The sequence below is a fragment of the Acartia tonsa genome, chromosome 11 (genome assembly GCF_053477335.1).
Source record: "Acartia tonsa isolate MP-2025a chromosome 11, ASM5347733v1, whole genome shotgun sequence".
Lineage (NCBI taxonomy): Eukaryota > Metazoa > Arthropoda > Copepoda > Calanoida > Acartiidae > Acartia > Acartia tonsa.
In genome coordinates, this window is record NC_137270.1 from 24,129,950 (window position 1) to 24,151,914 (window position 21,965).

Consider the following 21,965-nt stretch of genomic DNA (forward strand, 5'->3'; position numbering starts at 1 on the left):
TTTCTCTTTAAACATTTGCTATGTTCTTTCGTCCATTCATGATATTTTTGTGATTGATGTTGTCATCCTGAGGTGGATTCTTAAAAAACTTTTTCCTCACTAAAAATTCTTTGCCTCACTAAAATAAGTGAGGCTCATTAAAATTTAGAGGGGATAATTTTGCCTCACTATTTTTGTGAGGCAGTGAGCCAAAAAAGTTATTTAAGAATTATAGATTTTATCCAAAAAATCTTTGAACCAAAAGAATAAAAATCAAGGAAATCATATAAGTATACAATTTTATGAAGTATTTACTTAACATTAATTTTGTTTCTTTTTCAGATAAAATGTAAGTTTAAAAATTTGTATATCAAGCTGTGTATATAAAAGTTTTTCTAGTTATGACCGTTACCTACCTCACTCTGTAACAAAGTTAAATACAAATAATCACAAGGTAAACAGTTAGTTTTATTATAGATATTTATAGCATCGTATTATAGACAGCTTTCTGCAGACAGACAAATGAAAAATTATTATTTCCAGTTTTGTTTGCCCCAAGGGTATAAATAATATGTTAGATGTAAGTTTGCCATGAGTTTCAATATTGTTGTCATATATTGTATATAGTTAAATACATCCATACTTATTGAAATGCACTGGCGAAATTACATCTACTGTACTTTTGCTGGATGTGTAAATGATATTTCCCCAATAAAACTAGTATTAATATTTTTATTTTTATTTTATTATTCGCAGAAAGTTGCCAATAATGCGATATAAGAAACATAATTTTAGATATGGCATAGAACAGGTTCTAATCCATTGGATATTAATCAGTTTCGTAGCCATGCTTTAAAAAATGAAACATTTAACTAAAATCAGTTTTCTTAAAAAAATTGTTCAATTCCATAACTTATATATATAGTATGATTTTTAAAAGCGAAGCTCGAAGCTTTTCTATAATTATGTTCGGTCCGTCAGTCCGTAACGGTTAGCTCTTTTCGTCATATTGATTTCAAACTTTGCATGATAATTCCTATAGCCGTTAGGTACGAGTTAGAAAGCGAAGCAACTCTTTCAACTCTAATCCCTACCAGAAAATCTGTACGTCCATTGTAAACATGTTAATTTTTAACTTTTTTAACAACAAATTGTTAAGTAATAAAATTATACGATTGGTCTGATTTTATGAAAACTGATTCCTAGGACAACAATTGTCCTTTTTCTGCTAAAATTATTGATTTCTTGTGTCTAAATGTATATTTATTATTGATATTGTTATAGCTTACCATAATTGTTATATATGAAGATGATGATTCAATATTTAAAATCTGTAAGCTTTAATTGATAGAAAAGGTTATGATGCAAAATACATAATTACAACAACTCTTTAGATTTAAGATAAACAGATTAATTTTTCCTTTATGTTAAGGATGTTACCTTCTTGGAATATGTTGGCTAGAGAGTCTTCGCCAGTGGACTGGTGTGAACAAAATTATACAGTTTCACCACATATAGGTATATTATATTCGCCAGTGGACTGTTGTTAACAAAATTATACAGTTTTAACACATATACATATGTATATTATATTCGCCAGTGGACTGGTGTGAACAAAATAATACAGTTTCACCACATATAGGTATATTATATTCGCCAGTGGACTGTTGTTAACAAAATTATACAGTTTTAACACATATACATATGTATATTATATTCGCCAGTGGACTGGTGTGAACAAAATAATACAGTTTCACCACATATAGGTATATTATATTCGCCAGTGGAATGGTGTGAACAAAATAATACAGTTTCACCACATATAGGTATATTATATTCGCCAGTGGACTGGTGTGAACAAAATTATACAATTTCACCGCATGTACATAGGTATATTATATTCGCCAGTTGAAGGTTAGATGAACAAATAAAGTGAGTTGTAGAGTAGCTTTGCTACTAAAGATAATAAAAAAAGGAGGATTAGCAAATGAATTTGATTTATTTTTCTAATTTTGCTATCGTGTTTTAGATTAAGATACTTCTTTAGATTACATTAAGCAAGAACAAAATTGTTCATAGAAAATACGATTCACTATTGCAAATTTGAACTTTATTTGATTTGGAAAAACTATTTGGCTCCCAACTTTTTATCCATCGTAATATATTTATTGTCCAATATTTTAATAATAAAGAAAAATTAAAATTAGTCAAACTGTTATGACAAGACTTCTACCAATAAGGAGACTAGGTACAATTTTTTGACCAAGAAAAAGTATTTAAAATCCGTTCATAAATATAAAATTGCAATATATGTAAATTGTAGAACTAACATATTCTCAATTTTGATTAATTCTTTATAGAGGTGCTATGCATCTAAAATGTGAATTATCAAGTTATCTATCTTTCCCAGGGATAGTAAGGGATAGGAAATGGACGCTAAATTGATGTGCGTACTCATTAGTGATAAACAAAATTACCCCCTGTACATAGTTTGGAAACTACCAGTTTAAAACCAACCAATAATTATTCAATGAAAGTTTTGAGCTAATGAATAAGATTATGTTGTTATAAAACTTTGGGTACCAGTGTAATTTACACTCCCTGAATTTTCTAGTAAGTACCCATGGAAACTAAAAGTGCATAACATAAAGTTTTTTTTTTAAATCATGATAAGAGCAGGGACAAGGGAGAGTTCATTTCAAGGAAACCTGCCCCAATTTTCAGCTATTTCTACACAAATAAAGTTCAAATAATTATGCCAGAAATTAAATGTTTTTCAGCATATTATAGTGATCTAAAGGGAAAAGCCAATGGCCGATAAATTCATGTATATCTCTAATGATGATACACAAAATTACCCCTTCCACAGATTAAAATTAGTAGTTGAAACATTCAACTTCATTAAATAACTCAAAATTCAAAGTCCCCAAAGTTTTTAAGTTAACTAATAAGAAAAAAGTTATTATACTTTTTGGGGACTAGTGTAAGAAACAGCCCATTGTCACCTCTCTCTGTGTATTATACAGTGTTTTTTTTATGTGAACTTTTTTGAAAGTAATTTTACCCCACTTATAGTTATCAGAATTTAATGATTAATGACTTATTTTCTTCGTTTTTTAATGCAATTAATAAAACAACAAAAAAATATTACAGTTTTTGTTTAAAAAGTACAGTAAAATGTAAAATTCAAAACTTAGGTGTCAACATCTAAAAATGGTTTTAGCGCATTTTTCTTATGTTCAAATCTTCTACCTTTTGCAAGAATGGCTGCAAAACGTTGAGATATAGAGCTAAAAATTGATACAGATACTATTGGGGACATGTACTAGAATATATCAAAGTTTGAAGGCCATATCTCAATCAGGGAGGGAGTACAGTCCCCCCAAAGTCAACAACTGAAAATACAATTATTTTCTTGCAAAGGGTTGAAGATTTGAGCATAAGAAAAATGCGCTAAACCCATTTTTAGATGTTGTGACCTAAGTTTTGAAATTTAGATTTTACTGCACTTTTTAATTAAAAAACTGAAATATATTTTTAATGTTCTATTAATTGCATTAAAAAACGAAGAAAATAAGCCAATAATCAATAAACTCTGATAACTATAAGTGGGGTAAAATTGCTGTCAAAAAAGTTCTCATAAAAAAAAACCACTGTAGTACAACCAAAGTGCAAAGTTTCTTTAGTGGAACCATCCCTTGTCCCTAGATAAGACGAGTGTTTATATCAAAAACAGTTTTTAGTATTTTTACCAAACATTGAAACTTTTAAATTTTTTTAACAACAATTTTTTATGTGATAAAATCTGATTTTTGGAATACTGATTTCTAGGACAACAAAGTACATTGTTATAAGCGAAGCATCTCTATGATCGAGTCTTAAAAATGTAAGTATGTCCTAAACAATATCCTGTATTTAAGCGGTTTTTCAACAGACCTACTTAAAATTTTGTTTCGTACGACTTTAATACATTTATATTTTGATTATTCAGTTCTGACACTGTACTCAAGTGTTAATGTTCATTTGTCCTACCGTGTCAGAGCTTCGCTTTTATGGATGTTGTCATCCTTGTTACGCTTGATATATTATGCCTAACTTTTACAGTAATCATCATTAGAATTCGAGATCAATAAGACGATGCAAATTTGTTCTGAAATGGGTAATTACACTTGAGTTTTTGTAACCCGCAAAATAGCATAAACCTGGCCTTTACCGATTGACATATTATGTCTATAATTTTGTAGCATTTATTGTAACCAGAAATTTTAAAACTAATGTAGATTTTCTTGTCTTATTATTTACTTTATTGTATGAAGAACAAAATTGTTGCTAAAAAAGGAAATTGTGTCATTTTGTTGTAATAATATATCATTTTATATGCAAAATTTAAGTTAGAATTATAAACAAGTTTTTTTTAATTGAAAGAAATACTCTATAAGTTAAGCTAGCAAATAGTAATTTAAAAACAAGTATGTACCAGGGTTCTAAGGGGATGAGACAATAGGTAATAAATTGATGTACATCCCCAATGATGCTACACAAAATTACAACTTCTGTTGATTACAATTAGGCGTTGAGACGTTTGGACACTCTCCTTAATGAAACCACGAATCAAAATTCAATGAAAGTTCCCGAAGTGTTTTAGCTCACCAATAAGAAAACGTTATTTTAAAACTTTGGGGACTACTGTAATAAACAGCCCAATTTCCCCTCCCTCTTTGAGTATGTACACAATGTTTATACAATTATATGTACTATGTATGTATATGGATTAAACTGTACTCAATGAATATAAAGTATAGAATAGAATCCAGGTAGAAGATTCTGCCTGGCTAGCCAGAAATAAAATTGGAACTTCAGACAGAATAATAAATGCCTAAATCGTATTGTAAGTAATTAAAAAGTTAGGGAACTTAAGACTTTTAAAAAAATGTTGCAATCAAAATTGTCGAATCCACTTAAATTTTAAAACGTTTGTGATATTTATACTTTAAAGAAAATATCTTTAATACGTAAGCACATTAATTGGCATTAAATGTGTACTGTTTTTTTTGCTGTCGCACAACTTCTGTATGACTAGAATATGCCATGTCCGTAATTAAATATCAAAATATTTAGCTTTTCTTTTTAATATTCAAAGATTTATTCAAAAATTAATAAATTTAAAATTTCGTGTATGATTTTATGTCAATGATTCAATCTTAACAAATTTGTCTTTAGTAAAGATGTTTTTTTTATTCGCTACGTTTGGGCATAATATTCTTGTTATATAAGCAATTAGATAAAAATTCCAAAATTTAAAAAGTTTTTAACTTAGGGTTTTAAATAAAACAAGGATCATAAAATCCATAAGGCGTAGCTCTGAAATCAACTAAATAGAATATCTATATCATACAAAAAACTTTAGTTCAAAAAGTTAAAATTCAAAATGTTTCATTTGAAAGTTAGAGAGAGAGATAAGCCAATTCTAACATGCCTTAATTTATGAAAAAAGTTAAACGTTACGGACGGACGGAAAAACTAATTATAATAATAATAATTTTTAATCAATAACTCTTTCAATCCTGTTATGAGAATGATAATAATTTATTTTTATTTTAGCTGAGTTTATCAATACGATCTCAAATGTGTTATTCCTGGTGTTACCACCTCTGTTGATGCGCCTACACCTACAGTACACTAACAAATGTGGAAAAGGTTTGCACTAGTTTTTTAAAGGGGCTCATTTTTTTCACGTATTTTCAGTAAAGTTGTTTTTTAACATTGCGCTGATAGGATCTTTAAATCATTTTAGTGGTGAGCCAGATCGGGGTGAGCCAACTTTCCACCAATGAGAGCACAGCATTTTTTTTTAATGCCTAGCTGTGATTGGCTGAAATTCGGCTCACTCCGATCTGGCTCACCACTAAAATGATTTAAAGATCCAGCTCTGTTCTTAATTATGACCAAATTTATATTTATGAAATGGTCATAATTAAGAACAGTTTGACTTAATAAGCGCATTTGATTAAACGGTAACACACAATTATACGCAAAATAAGCGAAAAAATGACCCACTTTGATAATGATATCCTATTACATAAAGTAGAAAGCGATTTTTGTCTGTCCCGAAGGATCTCGCTAACCGCTGAACCAATATTGTTCTCCTTTAAAGTAAAGATTCTTATAGGTCCTGGGAAGGTTTTAAACTATTTTTGGGGAGGGTGTATTTACCCCCCTCCCCCCAAAAAATATTTATAAAAATTTTTTGAAACTTTTAAAATGGGATAAGGTCGACTTTTCCCCCTCCTACCTTAGGTGCCCCTAGAGGCTTCTAGGGGGGCTTAGCCTCTAGTATATTTTTAAGGAATCTTAATGAATAGGCCAACGCGACGCATTGATTATAAAGATACCCCATCAGGAGGTTATAATTATTAGTTAAGTTAGTTAGATTAAGTGTCCATACCGACGTTTATCCACTCCGACGTTTGGGACTCCTGCGTTTGTCGTAGGACCTATTTGGACACTGTTAGTTTGTACCAAGCAATCAAGATTTAAACGTCCTCAGAGGTTTTAAGCCAAAAAATAAGATAACTTGTAATCAAAACTTGTAGGACAGGTGTAAGCTAAATTTCAACATACCTCATCCCTGTCTATTTGGATATTTTTGTATAAATTACTAGCGGCTGCGCCCTTACCATCTAGGGGCTCTATATTCGAAGGGCAGAAAAATGGCCTAAAACCATATCCAGACTAATTTAAATAAAAATTAAATACCCTAAAACCATCTCAGAGCCTAAAAGAGTCCTTACTGTAAAGAAGGACCATATCGGATTAGCGGTTAGCGAGATCCTTCGCTACAGACAAAAAAAGCTTATTACTTTATATCATAATAGCGGCTTCACCCCTAGCCTCTAGAGGCTTTGCCCCAAGAGGTGATAAAAGTATAAAAAGTAAGATGAAGTTCGTAAAAAAAAGGACCAAGGAAATCTTCTACAAAAAAGGACCAAGGAAATCTTCTAAAAGAAAGAAAGAAAAAAAATGGGGAGGTTTTTTTTGTTTTTTGGGGGGGGTTGGGGGTGTCCCACCCCCCAAGAAAATAGCCTAAAACCACCACAGGACCAGTAGGTATGTTCCCTGAAGAGTGGAATCCGATCGGTTCAGTAGTTACTGAGATCTTAAGCTTCAGACGGACGGACGGACAGACGGACGGACAGACATCAAGCTACTTTGTATTATAGACTAGCGGCTAAACTCCTAGAACCATCTAGGGGCACTTAAGGTAAAAGGGGGAAAAGTCAACGCACCCCTCATTTTTAATTGGATTTTAAAAAGAAAAGTAATTTTAGAGGGTCATCTTTATTGAGAGGGAAGAAATACCCATCCGCAAAATAGTTAAAAACCTTCATTGGACCTACAAGAAAGCTCACCATAGATAAGAACAATATTGGTTCAGCATATAGCGAGATTCTTCACTACAGACAAAAAAAGCTTACTACTTTGTATAAAAGGATATATAGTTCTAAAATTTTTAAGCCCATTGATGTATCCTTTCTTTTTGTAGGTATACACACCATGTGGATTCTCCTAATTGTGATAGGCCTCTGCTCTGCCTACTTTCATGCTACTCTTAGTCTTCTTGGACAGGTTAGATAGATAGATAGATATAGATAGATAGATAGATATAGATAGATAGCTGGATAAACAATAGATAGGCCTCTGCTCTGCCTTCTTTCATGCAACACTTAGTCTTCTTGTACAGGTTAAATAGATAGATAGAGGGAAGGATGGATGGATGGATGAATGAATGAATAGATGGATGGATGGATGGATGGATGGATGGATGGATGGATGGATGGATGGATGGATGGATGGATGGATGGATGGATGGATGGATGGATGGATGGATGGATGGATGGATGGATGGATGGATGGATGGATGGATGGATGGATGGATGGATGGATGGATGGATGGATGGATGGATGGATGGATGGATGGATGGATGGATGGATGGATGGATGGATGGATGGATGGATGGATGGATGGATGGATGGATGGATGGATGGATAGATAGATAGATAGATAGATAGATAGATAGATAGATAGATAGATAGATAGATAGATAGATAGATAGATAGATAGATAGATAGATAGATAGATAGATAGATGGATAGATAGATTTTAGATATAGGTCTTCTAGGTCAGGTTAGATAGATATATAGATAGATATAGATAGATAGATATGTATCTATATCACAGTTAGGCCTCTGCTCTGCTTACTTTCAGGCTACATTTAGTCTTCTTGGACAGGTTAGATAGATAGATGTATAGATATATTGATAGATATTTAGATAGATAGAGAGATTATTATAAAATTATTAAATTCAAAATGGATAAACAAACTGATTGATAGATAGACAGACTTTCATAAAATACTGGTAGAATAAACTTTTAATTAAATCAAAATTTTACCTTCAACCCAAAAAAAAATATTTGATAAGTGAAACTTTTTGAGCAAAGTTTAAAATTGCCCACATAGAAACTTTGTTTTAATTTTTAGTGACAAATCTACTATTCAAAAGTATATGTCGTTCTGGCGGCATGAGTTTATTTATGTCTGTTTTTCCATATTAGTGTGTATCAATTGTTATTTATCACTTCGTATTCGCGGATGTTAAAAAGAAAAATCATAAGATTTAAACCAGTTTTGTAAGACCCGAGGGGCCGAAGGCTAAGGCTAGCAAATCTGGTATTAATTGTATGCTTTTTATTTTAATATTCGTGGAAAATAGTCTGCGATACGATGCTATACATGTTTTTTCACTATGGCTCAGAACTGGTTCAAATCCACCGAATATTAATCGGTTTCGATGCCATACTGGAAATGACTTTCAAATTTTTTTAACAATTTTAATTATTTCAATAATAAATTTTTATTTTCAGTTGCTGGATGAGTTGGCTATTCTATGGGTTATCATGGCTGGTTTTGCACTTTGGTAATCTATTTAATTGATTTTTTAAAATCTAAACTTCTTTTATATAGCCTAAAACCTACCTTAAACCATTATTATATCTCTCAGAAGATTGTGTATCGATCAGTCAAGTATATACAATTTTAAGGAAAACATACAGATGCATAGTCAGTTCCTACTGACTTTTTTTTAAAGTTTAAGAATCAATTTTCAAGATTAAAACCAGTTTTGTTAGCTCCGACCGCCCGAAGAATGGCCTCGCAGCCGATTTATATCCGCTGGATCAGAACTGGTTTTCAGTTATACTAAAAAATCAAGTATTGCATTGCAATACAGACAATATTAAAATAAATATTATAAAATAATACCAGTTTTGTTTGCTAACTAAATTGGTTATAACCTTATGATTTTTCATTTTAATATTCAGGTATGAACTAAATTATTGTGTATAGGTATCCCAGATGGGCGCTGCCGCGTAGCTGGAGGTTCCAGGTGGACGGCAGAATCAAGTTCAGAAACTTGTGCACAATATTTGCCACCATATCAACTTTTCTAGGCTTTCTTGAACCAGTAAGAATTATTTTTTTTTAAATTCAAGACAAATATTTTCCGTTTATATGTTACTAATCATCAAACTAACCAGCCAAATAACAGGTTCCAACATTAGGGTTAAACAGGGGGTAGGCCCGGTTAGGATAATTGCATGCATCCACCCCGAGGACCCTTTGCCGGCTTTCAATTGGGTCTTTTAAAATCAACCAATAGCGTCGGGAATATTAACACAGCCAAGTCGCTAAAAAAGAGCAGAACACAATTTGCTAGCAAACGATCAACAGGGGAATCCAGGTAGTTGTCTGGTTATACATCTATATTCATAGATTTACTATTCGAACCAATCATTTTTCCTTAAAACATTAAGAAAGTATCGGTTGCTGAAATATCAAGTGCATGAATTAGAGGCATTATATATTCTTGGCGTCAGTGCAGACAAACAAAGGTTTTTCTGTGAAGGCTTAGAAACCTTGATTTTGTGAGAAAGAAAAAAGAATGGAAGCACCTTATAGGGCCTAATAAAAAATGACGTCATACAATACAAATGACCAATGATAGGTCAGTATACATTTTTCTATTGGTCAATTACAATGTATACTGGCCTATCATTGGTTATTTGTATTGTATTTTTGTTATTTTTTTATTAGGCCCTATAAGCTGCTTCAAAAGAATGTGAAATAATTTACAAGAATTTTATTTTAGGTAGCCAATGCCTTCTTTCTCTTCGTACTGGCCGTACCTGCCTTTTTTCTCATGGCCCATCAACTACAGGTAAACTGGGACGAACGGACATGCTTTTAAAAAGAGTAACTCCGCTTCTAAAATATTATTTACTAACGGCTCTGCCCCTACAGGCCTTTTGGAGGCACTTGAGGAGGCATAGGGTTGAGCTCGACATCCCCATGTTTTTGTATGGAAATACAATGTCATTTAAAGAGCATATGTTTAAATCAGGAATAAATTTAGTGAGAAAAATCACGAAACCTTTCACATGTATATTTATAATTTATATTTTGTAATATAACTGACAGACCATCGGATGAAATAAATTACTTACCGGATCCTTATTGGCATAGGGAATCTTCACGCAAAAAAAAAATCAGCCGTTTATCTTAAATAGGATCCGAGAAAATTACATCCCTCCTTACGGACTGACGGACATAGTACTCATAATATACATTATTTTTAGAAAGAAGAGGAGGCACGAGTTCGAAACCTGGGATACAGAGTTATGATTCTCTGGTTCCTAGCCATTGGATGCTGGGTTAATGATAGGTAAAAATTAGGGTTGGGCTGGTGACTTTTTTGACCGAATATCGGATACCCGGCTGATTTCGGAGTGTTCCTTGATTAGAAATGGAATAAAATTGAAAATGAAAACAATTGAAGAAAAGATTTAATTGAGAAGCGAATTTGGGTGTAGTAGAATATACGTGAATATTATGACAGGGGAAATATTTAGCTTGTTAACATGGAACTCGTTTATTGGTCAGTTCGTTAATCCAGTTGGAAGGGAGGGGATGGGCTAAAGAAGATGGAGGGGGTAATAGTAATTTTAGCCCGCTGCAAGTTTTGTTCTAGAAGAGAACATGAAAATTTGGTGTAAGATCCAAGAAATAATATATCTATTGTAAGGTCATATAGGTTTGTGGCTGTATTAATGATACAAGTCATTGGCAAGATCCAATTTGCTTTTAAGAAATTAAAAAATCTTTTTATATGTTTTGTTTAGATTTTATTGTGATTTCTGGCTTGGACTCGGGTTCCCATATCTGCATGGAGCTTGGCATATTCTTATTTTTCTCTGCAGCTACACAGCAATTGTTCTCTTTGCTTACTTCGAGGCAGGATACCATATATCAATAATAGGTTTAAAAAAATAACAAGTATCATTTGTTCACTAGTAGCAGGTATACCAAGCGAAACTTTAAAAAAAGTAGAATTCTACGTTGTTCGTTATCGTTGGCGATAAACGTTGGAAAATCGGCCTTTCAAGAAAAGGTAGCCTGCGTGTTCGCCATCGATATCGTAGCAGAGTAGTATAAAGTAATGCTGCTCTCTATTCGGTTCTTTCTAAAGTATAAAAGTGTCTCAGTTCATTACAGTGGCGTGCGAAGCACTTTGTCTAGGAGGGGGCATTTTGAAGATTTTGTAAAATTATTTTGATTATATATACTACTTTTAAATAAGGGCGTTTTAAGGGGTGGGATTATTTGATTATGGGCCCCCTAGTCCTTATCCCTTCTTTCCCATCCCTTCCCCCATCCCTATTTCCCATTTATATCCCCCACCTCTTCCCCCCCCCATCTCTTCTCCCCCATCCCTTCTCCCCACCCTGTAATGACCGAAGGGAAGGGAGCTAGAAAAAATAGTACAGAAGATAAATTAACCTTCTTCAAATATGCAGGGAGGGAGGGGTTTTTGGGCTATTTATTACACTAGTCCCCAATATTTCATAGCAAAAACCATTTGGAAGGGTGCGAAGCACAAATTTTTTTCTTCAAATATGCAGGGAGGGAGGGGTTTTTGGGCTATTTATTACACTAGTCCCCAATATTTCATATAAATTTTTCTTATTCGTTGGCTTAACAACTTTGGGGACTTTAATGGAATTTTGATTGGTTGGTTAATTAAGTCGAGTTTCCATACATTTCATCCACTAATTGTAATCTATATAAGGGGTAATTTTGTGTATCATCATTGGGGATGTACAAAATTTCTTTGGTAAAAAGTTATATTATACAAAATGAAATACTTTCTTTAACCTGGTTTGTTATGTTCAGTGAAAAAAGATTATAACCTAATTTCTACACTAATCAAAAAATTTGGTAAGGTTAAATGAATAGTAACTGTCTGGTTGGCGCGAAGCGCCAAAATTTTTTTTGTGGAGTATTTCTTGATCTTTTTTTTTGGAAACTGGGATAGTTTTGCTTTTTGTAGAGTAGGGGGCAAAAAGGGGCATTTTTGTTGACCAGGGGGGGGCAAAATGGGGCATTTTTTAACATTTAGGGGGGGGGCAGGGGGGGCGGTTGCTAGGGGGGGGGGCAGGGGGGGCGTTTTGGTCGCTAGGGGGGGGCGATTGCCCCAAATGCCCCCTTCGGTTCGCACGCCACTGGTTCATTATTCTTATTTCTTCTATTTTTTTTTATCCTCTCCTCTCTCTCTCTCTCACTCTCTTTTAATTTATGCTACTATTGTGCGACTTCGCCCCATACTCTACTACGATATCGATAGCGAACTCGCATGCTACCTTTGGCTTGAATGGCCGATTTTCCAACGTTTATCGCCAAAAAATTAGGTGTTCATGGCGAATGGGATAGCATAGGAATCGGTTCATATATTGCACGAGCTCGAAGGCGACTCTATGGTTAAATCAACCAATAAGTGAAATAAATCTTAAATTATATTTGGGGGGCAAATGAGAGGTCGTCAATTTTACTATATGTTGCCCTCTAACAACAGCTGAAAACCAAATATAGGTTTCATGATTTTTAAAATTAATTTCCTTATTGGAATAAGCTGATTAGTATTAAAGCTGGTGCTTTCATACAAAGTTCTATTTGAACACTAATACCCCCCAACCCCCTCCACCCCCTGTTGATTATCAATACATTTAAAACAAAGGAGGGATGGGAGGGGGAGGTATTTTCTTACCCGGCATCTAATTTATAAATATTACCTAAAGTAATTAATAAATAAACCAAAAACCAATTTTAAATTTGATATAGTCTAGATTGTGTGAAAGCGCTGGAACGCTCAAACCTTTTTATTGGCCAAATTTATTGTTAATAACCAGACAAAGTTGAAATGAATATAATTGTACTTAATTTGAACTAAACCTTATCAATTAGTTTTTAATATAATATGAAACAATTTATTTGATAAATAAGTGTAATATTACTAAAATAATCCTTTAGGATTAACAAGGTCTTATCAACTTACATTAACAAATTAGTTCTACATATACTAAGTCATTATTTGTTTAAATTGGTTCTTATTAAGCCATAATGATCCTAATTTGGAAAATTTAGATAGATAATCAGATAGATGATTAAATGATTTATAAGATTATTTCTTAAAATAAGAAAATAAGGAGGGTTAATTTTGTTTCAGGTACTATTTTTTTCATTTAAAGGTCTCCCCTATCCAAAATAGTAACTATATCAAGCTTACCTAAAAAGTAGGGCCGAATTGGTCCAGCGGTTAGCAAGATAGACTAAACTAACTTAAATTACAGGGAGGGAGGGGACATTGAACTATAAATTATCCTGGTACCTAAAGTTTTATCAATACTTTGATAAAAAGCTTTGGGTATTTTTATCAAATCTTCATTGGTTGCTTCAAACCTAACAGTGTCAACCAATTAATTAATTATTATCATTGGGGATGTACATGGTACATAAAAATATCGACCATTGTCTTATCTCTTAAGATCCCTAATAAATATATTGATTATTGATATAAAATATCCTAAAATAATTAGGTAAAGAATCACATACCAGGGGAACAACCAATTTTAAAGTAAGTATTAATCTTTTTAAGCAAAAAAATTAGGCTCTTTAACCTTTTATTTTTAATGGTTATGATTGGTCAGTATATTGTATATTAATAAGCTATTTGATAGTTTGATGTATGTGTTTCTATCTAAATGAAATTTTGCTTATCTTTGTCTTTTTAAAAGTTTTTAAGTAAAGAATTATGTCGTATTATCAATAGGTTTTCAAATTATTATGTTAATATAATGATCACAAAGCAAAAGTTGTCATGTCTACGTCAATGTTAATGTCAAATTGGAATCCTTAGCATAAAGTAAATTGAAATCTGTCTGTTTGTAACAGAGGATATCACTAACCGCTGAACCGATATGGTTCTCCTTTACAATGTAGCTTCTCATAGTTTCTGGGAAGGTTTATAGTTATTTGAGAGGAGGGTACTGCCATCCTCTCAAGAGAAATCTCAAAAAATCAACAGAAAATGAATAGCGCCGCCCAGCGGACATTTTTTTGGTAAACAACTGATCTTAACATAGATTGAAAAGAAAACATTTTACGTGCCTCTAGAGGCCTCTTAGGAGGGGGGGGGGGAGGGTGGAGGGTTTAGCCAATAGTAAGTTCATATAAAAACTATTCTTGTTTACACCTTTTTTTTTGTCGGAGTAGAAAATGTTTTTAGATAATCTAATTTTTTATTTTATGTATTTAAATTTTGATGAACCCTAACCATATATTTATTCAGGTACTATCCAGTAGATACATGGCAGTTTGGTATACCCTACGTGGTTATAAACGACTCAACCATTATCCACCATAATTCTAAACACATCTCAAACGGGAATGGAAAACATGATTAGATATTCTCTAAATGTAAAAAAACTGCTAAAATTACATAATAACTTTATCAGTGATAAAAAATATATCAGAGTTACACTCAAGAACATTAATGATCTTATTAGTTAATAGTCATATACTTGCGTTGCAGGGACATTGGTAAGGATTGGGGGTTGGGCCGAATACTCTTTTTGGCCGGATACCGCATATCCGGCTGGATTATAATACTGGATATCCGGTATCCGACTTGATATCTAGCCAACCGGATATCCGGCTGGTTTCTAATGCCGGATAGTTTCAATATCCGGTATCCGGCCAGATATTTTAAATATCCGAATATCCGGCCAAACCTGATATCCGGCCCAACCCTAGTAAGGATTATGCAAAGCAATTGTTAATAGAGCACGAAAAAGAACCCCCCCCCCCAGAAAAAAAAATCCGGCAAATTACCGGATAAACGGATATCCGGTATCCGGCCGAATATTAAAAAATGACCGGATATCCAGCCAAAACTGATATCCAGCCCAAACCTAGTAAGGATTATGCAAAGCAATTGTTAATAGAGCAGTAAAAACATCCCTCCCCCCGGAAAAAATCAGAGAAAGATTTTTTTAAAAGGAAAAATTTTTGTTATAAGATTAAATGCTTTTAATTCGATATTCAAGTGCAAACAAGCAAACAATAGCAAATAGTAATGGACTGTAAATCGGTAAGGTACCCAACGTTTAAAAACCACACATTCTTGTCAGTTGGCTCAAAAAGTTTGGGTACTTCAAATTAATTATAATTACTTGGTTCTTAGCTAGAGTCCAAAGTTTGCAACCAATAATATATCACTACGTCATGGGAGGTTTTTTGTTGCTATCATTGGGGATGTATATCCATTGTCTTATCCATAAAGGTCCCTCATATATTGTCCTATCAGAAGCAAATATATTAAGGGATAATAATAATAAAGGTGAAGTAAATGGAAGAATACATTTCGTGCTGTAATAATAATTTAATAATGACTAGACTCTAGGGGCTTTGCTACAAGAGGTTATTAAAAAAAAAATTAAGTACTACTGGAGCTACCACCGCTAATTTCAAATAATTAAAAAAAAAATTTGGAGGGGGGATTTTTTTGGGTTTTTTTTTGGGGGGGGAGGAGGGGTTGAGGGTGTCCAGCCCCTCAAGAAAATAGCTTAAAACCACTACAGGACCAGTAGATATATATTACCTGAAGAGTAGAATCCAATTGGTTCAGTGGTTACCGAGATCTTAAGCTTCGACAGACGGATAGACAGACATCAATCTACTTTGTATTATAGATATAGATTTTCAAAAGTTCAAAAATCTTGGTCTGCTCTGGTATAATAATTGTTTTTATAATCCATATCGTTTGTCCTATTTTAGATTTTTAAAATCTCTTCTGAACTAAAGTTTCTCTTACAAATCAAATAATAATACAAAATAATGTGTAATTTTTATATTTAGAAAGTTTTTTGTACTTTGTAGAATGTAGGTTAACTTATTAATTATTAGTTTTAAAAAAGTTATTAATTATTAAATATTTAAAACAGGGTTACAGTTTTTCAAAAGATTTTTAAAAATCTTAATTTTGGGTGACTCACAATTTTTTGTTCCTGGCTTTTTTTCAAGAAAATATAAAGGTTAAATTTTACAAAAACATGAAATGATATTAAATCAGTTGCGTGTGATAGGGGGTGTCAACACTCCCCTTAAAATTTAATTTGAAAAGAGTATCTTTTTTACCCCTTTAAAAAATACACCCCCCTGGCAAAACCCTGTGCACGCAACTGATTCAAATATCTGATTATGTTACCCTGCCTTTATAAGTATATTAAACTTTAATTGCTTACAGTAAAAATTTCAATATTCGCCATAAATTTATTTTTTTGCATTAGTTTCAGCAATATAAATTTTACAGTTTAATGTTGTGTATTATGTTGTAATATTGTTTTAATATTTAATTAAAGTATAGTTAATTTAATAATTCACATGTACATAGGGCTTTTTTTATATGCATATCCTAGTGAATTCTTTTCATTTTAATTATTTGTTGATTCAAGAGACTGACAAAATTTAGCGGAGAAGGGAAGTTTGTTATTTTTTGGTGATTATAAAATTCCACCCATAAAAGAATTGCCCCACAATTCAGATACTAACCGTTGGTTAGGTTAAGGTTTGTGTAAGAGGTTAGGTAGACCCCTGATAAGATAGAGAACCCTGAAGAGGCTAGGGGTAAAGTAAATTGTTGGAATACCGTTTGGGTGGATTTTTTTTGATATATCATACATCAAGTCTCATGCAATCGAGCAGAAATTTTTAATAATTGTTTTAATTAGACTTCTAGTCAATTTTTACAATGCCTTTGAAAAAAAAACTATTTTTTGTTTGATTATAACATTTCATTAAATCTCTTCAAGCTAATTTGATTTCAAAGGACGGAAATACTAAAAATCACTCAAAATGCAAGTTACCAAAAACTTATTTTAAGTTCTCTTATTTTCTTTTTGATAGTTTGAAATTACATCTGCCTAAAGTTACCAAATTAATGGGGCTTTGATGGTAAAATAGAAAATCCATTGATGTCGTAAAGAGAAAACTCTTAATATTAACACTCTATATTCAAAGTTTTAGCATCATCTAAGGACATTAAAATAAATACTCGGCGTTTTCAAAGAAACTTTTTAAAACCTGGTAATTTTTTTATGAAAAAACTTGGCTCGGTAGCCGCGCGTAAGTCTCAGGGAAATCAACCTTTAACAATTTCAAAATCAGCTGGAAGTCTAAACCAGACCCAAATATGTCAAACTCTCTTTAAACTTTTTTTATAACATTTAAACGGCTTTGGCGCGTCTGCCGATCCCTGAAAAATGCTTGCCAAAAAATTTGGATCTTGCTTGAAACCAAAAAGAAAAGGAGAGATATCCTGAAAATTGAAAATACTTTTACCCAGTGCTATGACAAGTCAGAATTCTGTTTTATATGTTTAGTTTACATTTAGATCAAGCTTAGAGTGCGCCTCCTTTGCACTTTTTCTTTCTTGTTTCACCTTAAGATGAGAAAAAATTAAGATGATTAAAGTCCCTCAACAGTTTATGACGTCATACGATTGAATAGCCAATGAGAGGCCAGTATACACTGTAATTGGCCAATGGTAAAATTTATGCTGGTTATTTTATCGTATGGCGTCATAATCTGTTGAGGGGGACTTTTATCATCTTCGAAAAAATGGAAGAGAGATAGTTTTAAGCACTTTTTGTTAAATCTACATTTATTTAGGCATTATTATATATAAAAATGCTTTAATAATGTTACTAATAATGAGCTTCAATAACGCAATTATTTTTTTATGTTTAAAACAAAACTTATTTTTGATTATATTTCAGTTGAAATTTTTATATTTGTTAAATGCTTTTTTACTAAATATTCTTTTTAGATTTTGATTTTTGTAGTAAACTATATTTATTTATGTACATTTTTATTTGTTTTGTTTTCTAGATTAATGTAATTAGTTAATCTAGTTTAATTGTCTTATTTATGCTTTACAGTTTGAAATATGTTCAGAAAGAAATTAAAGGAAATTCCAATTTGAAAAAATTTTTCAATTTGTTTTCTTTGGGTTTTTGGTGTGTTTAAAGTTAATAAAAGCTTTTTATTAAAATATAATGATAGGGCCTATTATAATATAGAATTTAAGTTTGAAAAATGTAAAAAAAATCAGTTATTTTATGTAAATTACTTATCAATTTAACTGCTACATTAACCATTCAAAATTTAAACACTTAACATTTTTAATCTCTTTCATAAGTTTATATAAAGTATAAAATAAGAAATTATGGCATTTCTAAATGTTTTTTTTCTATATTCAATACAAACCTATCTTTTATATTTTCTTACTTAATAATGAAAACTATTATAAGGCTCTTGAAAAATTGAATTGCATATCAAAAAAATGTTTTCTAAGAAATAAGTGTTAAAAAAGTAAAAATCTGTAAAAATGTAAATCAAATGTTTTGTTAAAATCAAACTGTACGAATTTCTATGTAATTTCTATATTTACCATTTTATTATAGTGTTGTACATTTATTAAAAATGTAAAAAAGTAAGTTAAATTCTTTGTCGTGTTTAAAAAACCTTTTAAAACTTATAATCTTAAGCTTATAAATGTATTAAACAAACGTAAAAAAGCAAAGCAAATAAGTGATAGTTTCTGATATTGAAATATAAAAAATGGATTTAGAATATGTGGATATTGTAACAAGGGAATTTTTGTCACTTTAGGTTGCTAATATAGTCCTAAGATATTAGTCAATACGTTCCTCCATTGTCAGGGGATAGGATGGCGTGAAGTCATAAGGGGGGAGATTGGGGTATTATTACAATCATTAGCTGGATCTTTAAATTTGTAGCCGTTTCTATCGTAGCCGTAGCCGCAGTCGTGGCCGTAGTCGTAGCCGTCGCCACTGCCAGTGCTGCCAAAAAAACATGGATTTTTATTATTATTATTATTTTCTTTATATTTTTACTGAAAATTCAAAAAGTGGTTGTTATTTAAAGATCGCATATAGCCGTGACTACTCGTAGCAAATTTGATTTAAAGATCGCTATTAGGTTAGTGGCTGTACCTCTGGCAGCGGCAACGGCTGCACATTTAAAGATCCAGCTTAGGAAACTCTCACAATATCCATGTTTTTATATCCATCGGTACACAGCTTATAATTCCTTTGTACAGAAGTAATTATAAAGTATTGCCCTACAGAAACTCTAAAACAATGAAGTTGATTTATCTTAATTGGGTAAAATCATAAAATACCCTTCAAGTAACTATCCTTTGTCAAAATGATTATGAATAAAGTGTAACTTTCAAGCACTCGAAGGATATAATACCCAGAATGCCCCCCTAAAATTTTGTCTTATATAGTTAGCCCACTCTGAAGCAGCTTATAGTGCCTATTAAAAAAATGACAATGTATACTGGCCTGTTATTGGTCATTTGTATTGTATGACGTCAGTTTTTATTAGGCACCATAAGCTGCTTCTCCCACTCTAATTATATTTTATTCCCCCCACTCCCCGACAAATTTAAAAAAAGTAAAAAAAATTGGCGTTGCATTTAGAGTATTTTAGTCACTTTATAATCTTAGTTTCCTACGCTTAAAAGTTTCACTTTGTCCATAATCATTTTATCCTTTGTAAAAATAATTAGAACCATGTGATTAAATTATTAAATATTTGCCAAATAATATTCTGTGAACATAATAATGTAACTGTTAAAGAAATCATATTTCAAATATTATAGAGTTCAAGAATTTGGTAAGTTTTATGTTAAAAAATATTATTTTTATTTTTATTTTGGGGGAGGGGGGGGGGGTTGAAATGAGGTTCTTCAAAGGTTTCGAAGAAGGGGGTCAGGGGGGGGGTTAATCTAGAAAGGGAAGAGGTAATCACACCTTTCACCCCACACCCCTGGACATCTAAATCTTTTTTTGCCTAATGTCGGATTTTTATGATCTTTTTGGAAGATTTTTTTGGGGGTTGAGAAAGGAGAAAACCATTTTTGGGTAGGTTGAGGGAGGTGGTAAAATATGTTGGGCTTTAACTAAAGTTTGTTACCTTCCTAGCCCTCTGGGGCTTCGAAACTGAAGGCATGGTGTCATATTTCTACCGATAATAAGCAAAATATTTTTATACTTTTCTATAAAAAATATTTATCAATTTTTTTTATTGCTATATTTCTTGAACTCTATATTATTTAAAAATTTAGTGTTGTCGGCTGTAATATTTATATTTAGATGTATCTTATTATTCTAATAAATAATTTATTGTAAGAGATATTACTTAAATTTGTGTAAAGAATTGAAGGCTCTTTCATCAAAGGTAGTTTTTTTTCTGGTATTATTTATTTCCGCTAGGTTAAGTTAGGGTACAAAGCCCGGGCTAACAAAACCGGCATTGATATTATGATTTTAATATTCGTAGAAAATCTTCTGTAATACGTGAAATTTTAGTATGGCTCATAACCGGTTCTAATCCAACGAATATTAATCGTTTTCGAAGCCATACTGAAATAAAACCTGCTTAGAATGTCGTCATTCTAACTTTGTATTCTAAATTAATAAAAGTAGAAAAAAAATAATTATAAAAAATAAGGGAATGTATTTTAAAAGTTATACAGTCAAATAGGGGTATAGTACAATTAATTAATACATACAATAATGAACAATGATGACAACATCCATAAATAGCGAAGCACCAAAAAAAGGATAGGAATATAATCATTTTTCTGCGTGACTGACAGACAGACGGACAACGCAAATTATAAACTGGATGCTCATTGGTATAGGGAATCTTTACAAAAAAAATCAGTCGTCTATCTTGAATAGCATCAGGGAAAATCAAATTTCCCCCATAGCTGACTGATGGACGGACAAACAAAGTTAATTATAGAGAAACTTCGCTAATATAAATCACAGGTCAATTACATGGTTATTCAATAAGAGCATTTAAGATTAATTTTTCTATTACCAGAAATAAAGTCAAAAATAAATCATTTGGTTGTTTTGATACAACATACCTATCTAAAAATTTTTAAAAATGTAGAAATTCATGCAATGAAATAGAAATAAAAAATTTAAATAGGTCAAAATCCTCTTAAAATGTTTCAATGCTCTTATTTATATTACATTACAGTAAAGATTTTGGCATTTTCCTTCAAAGTGCCTTCATGAGCACAGAACCCCTCTTGTAAAGGGACAAAGTTGAAAATTGGGATGGGAGGTATTTTTATTTTTGCTTGTCTATTATTTTAGGTTAGGTTTGGTTATATTTGGTACTGGGTAGCCCCGTAGGGTTAGAGTTCCCTACAGATTTACACTAAAGCAAAAAAGTAAATAAACACACTACACTGTGGGCTAGAATTAAATCCAGACAAAATTAAGTACCGAGCCCTGGGACCTATGTATGGTGAAAATAGACACAAAACCATGATGATTCTAGGTAAAACCAAAATATTTCAGCGGGGGATTTTTAAGAAAATTAGATTTGAAAATTTCAAGTTCAATTTTCACCACCCAGGAGTTGCCGCATAAGCATGACAAGAAAAGCAAATATTATTTATTAGATTTTGAACCCAGTAAAAGTGTCTGA

At 32.0% G+C, this 21,965-nt stretch overlaps 1 protein-coding gene across 1 annotated transcript; it reads left to right on the forward strand.

Moving 5' to 3' along the window:
* Window positions 1-300: 300 nt before the first annotated feature.
* bwa (alkaline ceramidase) lies at window positions 301-14,923 on the forward strand. The gene is made up of 11 exons (XM_080175594.1): window positions 301-433; window positions 1,412-1,497; window positions 5,581-5,676; window positions 7,523-7,605; window positions 8,903-8,955; window positions 9,384-9,501; window positions 10,186-10,254; window positions 10,673-10,758; window positions 11,216-11,327; window positions 13,967-14,004; window positions 14,719-14,923. The coding sequence occupies exons 2-11, from the start codon at window positions 1,413-1,415 to the stop codon at window positions 14,831-14,833; spliced, it is 855 nt and encodes a 284-aa protein (XP_080031720.1). The 5' UTR covers window positions 301-433; window position 1,412; the 3' UTR covers window positions 14,834-14,923.
* Window positions 14,924-21,965: the final 7,042 nt, after the last annotated feature.